At 40.7% G+C, this 10,163-nt stretch overlaps 1 protein-coding gene across 7 annotated transcripts; it reads left to right on the top strand.

Annotated features, from left to right (window-relative positions):
• Positions 1 to 144: 144 nt before the first annotated feature.
• Positions 145 to 10,124, top strand: LOC116464785 (small ribosomal subunit protein mS39-like). 7 transcript variants are annotated; one of them, XM_032148043.2, is made up of 9 exons: positions 145 to 1,854; positions 3,943 to 4,015; positions 4,755 to 4,911; positions 5,238 to 5,325; positions 5,704 to 5,764; positions 6,048 to 6,133; positions 7,389 to 7,533; positions 8,169 to 8,219; positions 8,926 to 10,124. In XM_032148043.2, the coding sequence occupies exons 4-9, from the start codon at positions 5,272 to 5,274 to the stop codon at positions 8,964 to 8,966; spliced, it is 438 nt and encodes a 145-aa protein (XP_032003934.1). In that variant the 5' UTR covers positions 145 to 1,854; positions 3,943 to 4,015; positions 4,755 to 4,911; positions 5,238 to 5,271; the 3' UTR covers positions 8,967 to 10,124. The 7 variants fall into 7 exon arrangements, with proteins under 7 accessions (XP_032003934.1, XP_032003933.1, XP_032003932.1 ...); XM_032148041.2 differs by lacking the exon at positions 4,755 to 4,911 and adding an exon at positions 4,366 to 4,435 and having other exon boundaries at positions 146 to 1,854; XM_032148042.2 differs by lacking the exon at positions 4,755 to 4,911 and having other exon boundaries at positions 3,943 to 4,004.
• The last annotated feature ends 39 nt before the right edge of the window (positions 10,125 to 10,163 follow it).

Raw genomic sequence — 10,163 nt, 5'->3', positions numbered from 1 at the left:
GGATCAGGGGCTTTGATGCTGGTGCCATCTGTGTCACTAATTGTTCTTAGCGTTCAAAAAGTTACTTAATTTCTCAAAGCTTCTAGCTCTAAAATTGTGTGGTTCTCTGAATTGGAGCTGGATGTAAACTTCCAGAGCTACACATGTAAATAGCACAGCTGATAAGTCACCATGAAGATCTACATATAGCAACATGAGAAGCAGCTGGCATTAAGTTTTTAGAATCTAGAGTGCTATTCGGTGATTTAGAATAAACATGGAAGTGGTGGAAACTGGACTGAATCATTATACACTTGAACACAAGAAACATTTGCAGAAAGCTATGTTTGAGAATTTTGGTGTGTAGATTGGTACAGCATCAGATGTATGTCTGAGTGATGGCAATAGATTATAATTTAGTGAGGCACTTCCCTCTGCTTGTTAATATGATCGGCATCTGGTGTGAGTCTGCATTAAAGTTCTTAGTGCTAAGGCTTGTCTTTTTCTAGTTTTACCCCCTTTATTGGATAGGTTTGTGCAGTCCTTCAGTAAAGACAGGTGTCAGACCCATAGCTCAGTAACAAAGTGAGCTAACATACCAGGGAAAGGATCCTAGAACATTTCATTGTCAGGCCCCTAATAAGTGCAAAACACTGTGCTAGCCATTTCACATACTTAATTCTACAATACCATATTCATTGGTGTGTTTTATAGTAATCTTATGATGGTAATTATTAGGTAATTTTTCCAGGGTCTCATAGCTTTGAGATGGTGTGAACCAGTTGCGTCTCCATAGCCTGTACCCTCTGCCCTGCTTTCTCGTCTGGACTTTTACATTTCCTGATGGGCATTTTAAATTTATCAATGTATTTTGTTTAGAAAGATAATTTATTGGCTGGGCATGGTGGCTTACACCTGTAATCCCAGCAGTTTGGGAGGCCAAAACAGGAGGATTGCTTGAGCCCAGGAGTTCAAGACCAGCCTGGGCAACATAGTGAGAACTCATTGCTACAAAAAATTTAAAAATTAGCCAGGTGCAGTGGCACATACCTGTAGTCGCAGCTGCTCAGGAGGCTGAGGTGAGAGGATCACTTGAGCCCAGAAGTTCAAGGTTGTAGTAAGCTATGATGTCCTTGCACTCCAGCCTGGGTGACAGAATGAGACCCTATCTCAAAACAAAAAGATACATTTACTTTTCTTATAAGATAGCAGATTATATCTCATACTTCTCTTCCTCCTGTTCCCTTTTTAGCCTTTTTAATGAGTGTCAAGATGGGAACATAATGTTTTGAACAATTTTTAAGAGACTACTATAGTTAGACAATTATGCTAGTATTTCTAGGTAAGTTTTTAGTGAGTATCTGGATCCAAATGGAATAATTCTGCTTACGTTAGTTCAAATGCACCTGGGCTGGGGGAACTAAGTGGGGATAGTTTGCAGTGTGTTCAGTTTGGTGATGATAATTAAAACCACGAAGTAGTTTGAGGATAATGAGTACATAAAATAAGTGAGCACAGGTCCAAACTTCATCTTGTGTTCCAGTCTTCTACGTCAAATTACATGGTAAATAGGGGTTATGTCCCTGTCTACGTCACTCCGGGTGGTTAAGTTGACGTTGAGTGCGTAAAGTAGTGGACAACGTTAAGTATGTAGCCATGAAGACCGCCGCTAATATAAAAAAATGACGCATTTTAACCTGACAGGCTTTAGTTCTTCATTGTTTCGAGGTTTCTTTCTCTTTCTGTCTCTTGCCCACAGGAACCACTGTGTCTCTTGAAACAACAAATAGTCTCTTGGATTTATTGTGTTACTATGGTGACCAGGAGCCCTCAACTGATTATCATTTTCAACAAACTGAACAGTCAGAAGCATTGGTAATAACTGTTGGCCTTGATTTTTTTTTTTTTCCTTAAGCTTGTTTTTGAAGAAATTGCTTTTAAAAATAAGATGAGTTGTTTTGCCATGTGTCAGGGTAGTAGAGATTTGTACTGAGATGTATGGTACTATAGCCTTGATAAAAAGTGGTACAGGAGGAAGAGAGATTTTAAACAGTTACTTCTGTCCTAGTTTACTTTTTAACAATATGTTGTCCTCACCTACTTCATATTAAGGCAAAGCGTTGATCAGAAATGTTTGGGCTGGCCTGTGTCACTTAGAGTAATAACATGATGTATTGTGGCCAGGGAAAGACTCCATGGCCTGGGCCCCCTCAAAAATTCATAGGTGGACTTAGAGGAGAGAACACTGGGCTGGAGTCAGAACAGTAGTGTGCTGGGGGCCGCCTGTAAGCTGAGTCATAGCCTCTCTCTCGACTCGTGAATTTTACTTCTAGAACTAGGTCTCAAATCCTTTGGATCAACTAGAGATGCTCATGTGACATTTTTCATAAGGAGGTATTTATATTTGCAAAAATGTTGAAAACAATCTAGATGTCCAACAGTAGATGATCAAATTATGATAAAAGTTGTGTGGCCATTGAACACATTAGAGTAGATTTGTTTGGGTATAGAAGCATTCATCCAATAAGTGGGAAACAGGCTATCAGCAGTATATATTCCATTTTTGTAAAAATGTTTTTACAAATGCACAAGAAAAAAATCGTTTAAAAAGTGTTTCTCGGTGATGGGATTATTGGTGTTTTTGTTCGTTTCTATCTTTTATACTCTTTGCCCAACTAAATGTGGATTTCTTGTTTCCCCCTCAGAGACAGGGTCTCACTCTATCACCTAGGGTGGAGTGCAGTGATGCTATCATAGCTTACTGCAGCCTCTAACTCCTGGGCTCAAGTGTTCCTCCTTCCTCATTCTCCCAAGTAGCTGGGACCACAAGTGTGGGCCACCATGCCTGGCTAGTTTTTTTGGGGTGGGGACGGTGGGTAGACATAGGGTCTTGCTGTATTGCCCAGGATGGTGTCTTTAACTCTGGGGCTCAAGCGATCCTTCAGCCTCCGAAAGTTTTGGGATTACTGACCACTGCACCTGGCCAAATGTGGATTATTTATGTAGAGAACCTTACATTTTTAAAAGTGCATAGGCAGTAGGTTGCAGTTACACCTTGCTTTCCGGAGCATCACTTCGTGAAGCCCTGCTCCGGTTGGCCCTCTGCCTCTCTAGCCCCAGCTCTTGAGGCAGCAGGCTACAGAGCCAGCACTGTCCTCTGCAATGCCAACCAAGCCTGTATTGCTCTACGTCAGCCTCATCCCAGACCTTGGTTTATAAATAAAGACAAGATTTAGTCTTGTAAGAGGTCTTGCCGGGTGCAGTGGCTCACACTTGTAATCCCAGCACTTTGGGAGGCCGAGGTGGGTGGATCATGAGGTCAGGAGATGGAGACCATCCTGGCTAACATGGTGAAACCCCGTCCCTACTAAAAAAAAATACAAAAAATTAGCTGGGCGTGGTGGCACGCGCCTGTAGTCCCAGCTACTCTGGAGGCTGAGGCAGGAGAATTGCTTGAACCCAGGAGGTGGAGGTTGCAGTGAGCCGAGACCGCACCACTGCATTCCAACCTGGGTGACAGAGCGAGACTCTTGTCTCAAAAAAAAAAAGTCTTAGTTTGCTTGGGTGAGTGTTAGACATTAACTATATGTTGTTTATCTTGCTTTCACCCTAATTATGACAGTTTGTATGGATCAAGCCAGATGTAGTCTCTGAGCAAATATGCTGTGTTGTTTGGTTTTCCTCTTTCTATCTGAGGACCAGGACAAACAGGGAACTGGCTTCATGTTGTCTCCACTCTGTCACTTGTTGCTTTGAGAGTCAACTTGGCTTTTCATCTGATTTGCACTTAAGAAATTAACTGTCTAGGTGTAAGCGTTATTGGGCTTCCTCTTTGCCTTCTGCTGGATCTGTGTTTCCTTTATTTTTCTGAGTTCCCTTTGCCTTTCTGATTTTGAGTAGTCTGACTGAGAAATGCATTCCATTGCCTTAACTTTTATTTCTCTTGATGATTATTCATTTCAGGAAGAGGAAAATGATGAGACATCTAGGAGGAAAGCTGGTCGTCAGTTTGGAGTTACATGGCAGTGTGTCACACGTAATTAGAACCTTGAATTACAGTGTTTTACAGTGCATGGAATATGCCCCATCACCCCGTGAAGATGTTTTCTTGTGATGTCCTAAAATAATTGATTTTTATTGTGCAATATAAATTTCACTATTTGTATTCATACACATTTAGACCGTTTTTCAATAAGGTCTTTATCTCCATTCAACAACACAAGAATCTGTTGAGTGGTTGACCCTTTTTTTCCCCCTCGTCTCTTTAACTCAGCATAACTTTCATATGGTGTGGTTCCTTTGGTAGTTTCATTAACAGTGCTACCTTGGAATATATACCTCTAATTCTGAAAGATTTAATACTTTTGTTTACTAAAAATATCATAGACACTAGAGTGTACTGCTAAATTAAGACCACTGACCAACATGCGGACATACACAGCAGTTTGAATGAAAGGTAATAACTTAATTATATTGAAGATTTGCTAGGTGTCTAAAAGGAATATATTTCATGTGAATGTCTGGAGAGGGAAAGCTACCATGATTATCTAAAATTGTTATTGAAGTGATGAATTTGATGGGATGAAAGATTAAATTCCTTGGGGTAAGCTGGACACAGTGCCTCACGCCTGTAATCCTGGCGCTGTGGGAGGCCAAGGCAAGTGGATCACTTGAGGTCAGGGGTTTGAGACCAGCCTGACCAACATGGTGAAACCTCATCTCTACTAAAAATACAACAATTAGCTAGGCGTGGTGGCACGTGCCTGTAATTCCAGCTACTCGGGAGGTGGAGGCAGGAGAATCACTTAAACCTGGGAGGCGGAGGTTATGGACTGAGAGAAGAGTTAAAAGTACATATGCTAGAATATGACCAGAAGGATCCAAAAGAAACCATTTTGCCTCTGGGAAGTAGTATCTGAAGATTGAAGAAAGGTGAGGAAACTTTACTAGGGACTTTGTCATACAGTTGCATCTTGTTTTTAATAGCATAGATATTTATATACTTGTTTATAAACTTTTCATTTTCAATTCTAATTCTGCCACTTAACCTGCAAAGCCCTGACAACACATTAAGATCGTTAAGTCTTGATTTTCCCCATTTTCAAAATGATAATAACCGTAACGCCCTGTAAGAATTGAGATAATGTATGTAAAGTACTTGGCACATTGCCTAGAACATAATAAACCGTCAGTAAATGGTGGTAGCTCTCATTGGTATTTCCTGTTGCCCGGGTTCACATTTACTCTCTTGTGTCTAGAGCAAAAAACAACGCTGAGAGAATCTTTTCTCTAATGCCAGAGAAAAATGCCCATTCCTATTGCACAATGATCCGAGGAATGGTGAAGGTACATTTGTTTTATTTATTTTTGTCTTTCATTTCCACCGGTCAGGGTGTTTCAGCCTCAGAACCACTAACATTTTGGGTCAGGTAATTTGTTGTGGGGTCTGTCCTGTGCATTGTAGGATGTTAGTAGCTCCCTGGCTTCTACCCACTGGATGTGAGTAGTACACTCCTCCCCCACTTTCAGTTGTGACAAATAAAAATATGTTCAGGCATTACCAGTGGATAGAAAACCCCACTGCACTAGAGTATGAGCTTCATGAGAACAGGAGCCTGATGTATTGAGCCTGAGCTATATTACCAAACTCTGGGACAGAAATGTGCAAGGACTTCTTAAGTAAATGAATTTGATGATGCTTAATTTTTCCTTTTCCTTTTCCAGCACCGAGCTTGTGAGCAGGCATTAAACTTGTACACTGAGTTACTAAACAACAGACTCCGTGGTGAGTTTGAGAACTCCCCTCCGTCCCTTTCTCCGTTTCCTTCTTTCTCTTAATTGTCTGTGTGAAGGCTTTGGATTTTGCCTCAGTCATTGGCCTACACTTTGCCTTTTCCTGACGCATAGATGATTGAAGCAAGAGTAGAGATCCAGAGAGGAGAGTAGTTTTCCAGTTTTGTGGACATGTGATTAACCAAGGGACACACAGGAATGACTGCTTTGCCTTAAACTCAGCCATTTAGGGATTAATCTTCAACCCCAAATTTTATCATTTTATTCTTTTACAGCTGATGTATACACATCTAATGCAATGATTGAAGCAACAGTATTCGTGATAAATGAGAAATTTGAGGAAAAATGGAGTAAAATACTGGTAAGGAGGAATCCTCAGTTTATTTTTTAATAGGGCTTAAATACTCTTTACCAGAAATACATGGGCTGGCCAGGTGTGGTGGCTCAAACCTGTAATACCAGCACTTTGGGAGGCTGAGGTGGGCAGATCACCTGAGACCAGGAGTTTGAGACCAGCCTGGCCAACGTGGTGAAACCCGTCTCTACTAAGAATACAAACAATTAGCTGGGCGTGGTGGTGCACACCTGTAATCCCAGCTACTTGGGAAGCTGAGGCAAGAGAATCGATTGAACCCAGGAGGTGGAGGTTGCTGTGAGCAGAGATCGCACCATTGCACTCCAGCCTGGGCAACAGAGCAAGACTCCGTCTCAAAAAAAAAAAAAAAGAAGTACATGGGCTGGAGACAGCATTGATGAGCATGTGTATGGCAGTCACTGTGTAGCAGTTACCTGTTCACTACCCTTTCTGCAGCCCTGGAACTCAGCTGTGTCTGGCATATAAGAAGAAAAAGTTACTTGACCCAGAGTATACAGCTAGAAGTCTGGACCATTTTATTCGTTTATTTTTCATAGTAGTTTTTCTGTTACAAAGTAATGCATATTTGTTGTCAAATCCTGTCAGGTATAAGTTCAAAAAGTTGAAGTCACTGGGTTGATTCTTGCCTAGTAACTTTAGAAACGGCTGGGCATGGTGGCTCATGCCTATAATCCCAGCACTTTGAGGCTGAGGCGGGTGGATTACCTTAGGTCAGGAGTTTGTGACCAGCCTGACTAACATGGTGAAACCCCGGCTCTACTACAAAAATACAAAAATTAGCCAGGCATAGTGTTGCACGCCTGTAGTTGCAGCTACTCAGGAGGCTGAGGCAGGAGAATCGCCTCAACCCACAAGGCAGAGGTTGTAGTGAGCCAAGATCACGCCACTGCACTCCAGCCTGGGCAAGAAGAGCGAAACTCTGTCTCAAAAAAAAAAAAACCACTTTTTTATATCATACTAGTCTATTATTTTTGCGTCTTTTCTTGGAAAACTCTCCTAGGTAGAAGACTGAAGACAGTTGACCACCTCTATCAAGTGGGGTGGGTGTTTGAATTAGCAGGCTCCTTTAAAAGGCAGAATCATGGAACCTGCTAATCAATAAACAGTTCTTAAAATAGGGATATAGTTACTAACCTGCTTTAAACATAAGCAAGAAAGCTAAATTCTTTATTTTGTATGAAACATAGATTATTGGACAGATTACCCAGGCACGAAAGATACTTGTTTTTTATTCAACTAGGAGCTGCTAAGACACATGGTTGCACAGCAGGTGAAACCAAATCTGCAGACTTTTAATACCATTCTGAAATGTCTCCGAAGATTTCATGTGCTTGCAAGATCGCCAGCCTTACAGATTTTACGTGAAATGAAAGCCACTGGAATAGGTGAGGACGCGCCCTTGAGTACTCTGAGGACAGAGACTGTGCCAGCCAGAGGTTTCAGGGCTACATAAGCAAAGAGCTTTAAATTATCCTTCTGTTTACATAATATGTTGGAAATTTTCTTTCCACGTTTGGCACATTTAATTACATGTACTTATTATAGTGGGAGTGCCTTCATCGTCTTAGTGTTCATTAGTATTTTAGGTACTTTGTTTATGGATCTGTTGAATCTGAGGAGAAGTGATTGCTTTGAGTTAGCTAGTTTTAAATTCATGACATTTTCCCAGCATAATTAGGTATTTGAACCTAAGTGTGTGCTAGTGTATTGTATATTTTTCATTAATTACTTTATTGAAAGTTGCTTTGGGAATCAATTCACTTCAATATGTTTTACTGTTCTCAGTGAAGAATGTGACTAGTAAGTATTTGGACTTTCAAAAAGTGATACAGTCTTCATGATAGTTTTTCACCTTTACATGAATGAGTTGGAAAATATCTTTGTTCAAAGGAATAGAAACGCATATTTTGCTTAAATATTAACAATATGTTTTTAATTCAGTGTGTCTCAGTAAACTATAGTTTGGATTGCTGTGTTTTTACCTCATTGTTTATTTTTTCTATCTACCTGGTAATTTGAGAACCCTCGCTGGCAACATATCACCATGTTATTCAGCTGTTTGATCAACCTGGTATGTATGGCCTTAAATTGTGTTAATTTATATAGAAAATTGACCAGCTTTCTTGAATTTATGTGATTAATTGTTGTAGGTTATCTTCTCTGCATATGAATTAAGAAAAGAGAATTTGTAAATTAACCTGTACAGCCTGAGCAGAAAGTTGTGGCTTTTTTTTTAGAGACAGGATCTTGCTCATTGCAGCCTTGAACTCCTGGGCTCAAACAGTCCTCCCTCCTCAGCCTCCTGAGTAGGTAGGATTACAGATGCCCACCAGCATGCCCAGCTGATTTTTTTTTTTATTGGACAGGGTCTTACTACCTAAAATTATTCTTGAGGGTAGCAATCTTGTTTGTGGTCTAAAACTTGAGCTGGAGGGGTGAGGGTTATGGATTGTAGTGGCAGTGATGTTGTACAAACAGGAATTGGGTAGAATGTATTTTGATTGAAGTTCCTTTCGTTCTCTGGAGCTATGCTATTTAATACCATAGCCACTAGCCACATGTGGCCAGTTAATTAAAATTAAGTAAAATAATAAATTATTTTGTCACATTAGTGCTCAGTAGCCATGTGTCTAGTGGCTACCATGTTCAGTGATGCAGATTCAGAACATTTCCATCTTTGCCAAAAGTTTGTGGACGTTGCTGCTCCAGAGGAAAGGTAAACTTATTGTGAAGCGTTTTGAGAGGACCTCAAGGCACCATTCGTTGTCCACTTTTAGGTCAGTTCCAGTGGGAGCTCTGCTCTGTAGGTGGACTTTGAAGAGAGACACACCTGAGCTGAGATGTCCACTCTACCATTTATTACCAGCTATGTCAAAGTGACTGGATACCTACCTGAGGAATAGCAGCAGGGTGTGGTAGTTAAATGAGTTCCACACCGTGTCTGCTACTGTGCTTGGAAGGCACATATGAGGCACTCAAAATCTTTTGGGTCTTATCCATTATCCCCAGCCTAAGAAATAACCCTTGAGTTCAGAATTGACAGTTCTAGTCATTCTTTCTTGTGGATAGACTATAAAAATTACAGAAGGGAACTTGATTCTCTCTGGTTTGGAGGACTAACTTTGTGAAATCCATATCCTCACCTGTATAGGCAAATTTTATCTTTAGGAAAAGGAACCAAACAGTTAATTGACTATACCTTGGAAACAGGTAAACAGTTTCCATAATTGTGTCCCCTAAAATTTTGTTCAACCTTGGTGAGATTGTGATGGAGCTAGTATTTCTGACCCCAAAGTATGTTCCTTTCCTCTATAACTCTCATCACTGGTTCAATTGCTAATCAAAGTCAGATGTACTTACATTTCATAAGTAACAGCCAGGACTGGGGGATGGGGGATCTGGGGGAGCTGTGTTGGTTTGTCTTATGTATATAAATTGCCTGTCTGCAACAGTAATTTTGGCTTACGCCTGTAATCCCAGCAATTTAGGAAGCCGAGACAGGAGGATTGCTTGAGCCCAGGAGTTTGAAACCAACCTGGACAACATAGAGAGACCTACATGTCTACTAAACATGAAAAAAGTATCTGGGCATGGTGGCGCATCCCTGTAGTCCCTGCTATTCAGGAGTATGAGGCAGGAGGATTGCTTGTGGCCAGGAGGTTGAAGCTGCAGTAACCTGGGTTTGTCCCCCTGCACTCCAGCCTAGGTGACAGAGCAAGACGCTGTCTCAATAGTAATAATAGTTTCTAGGAATTTACCCAAAAGAGAGAGCCTAAAATAACCTAGAAACAATACATTGAAAAGAGAATATTATGTAACTAATAAAATTAAGAATGTTAGCAAAGGGAAGCATGCTTGAGTAAATTGTGAAACTCTATCTGTACTGTCATTACAGCTCTACTACCATGACATACAGCACAGGTAGGGAAAGGAGTGTAGAGAAATATTTGACTGGGAATATTGCAGATGATTTTCTGACGTATTAGTGCTCAGCTCATGTTATTTTTAAGAACTG

This window comes from Hylobates moloch, unplaced genomic scaffold (genome assembly GCF_009828535.3).
Source record: "Hylobates moloch isolate HMO894 unplaced genomic scaffold, HMol_V3 SCAFFOLD_1725, whole genome shotgun sequence".
In the NCBI taxonomy this organism is placed as follows: Eukaryota; Metazoa; Chordata; class Mammalia; order Primates; family Hylobatidae; genus Hylobates; species Hylobates moloch.
The sequence above is the reverse complement of the archived record's forward strand: the minus strand, read 5'-3'. Positions and strand labels throughout refer to the sequence as shown.

Excerpts from the sequence above, each read along its gene's own strand:
- LOC116464785 (XM_032148036.2), top strand. Across the intron at positions 5,326-5,703 it reads TGATCCGAGGAATGGTGAAG|CACCGAGCTTGTGAGCAGGC; the intron begins GTACATTTGTTT and ends TTCCTTTTCCAG. Across the intron at positions 6,134-7,388 it reads AAAAATGGAGTAAAATACTG|GAGCTGCTAAGACACATGGT; the intron begins GTAAGGAGGAAT and ends TTATTCAACTAG.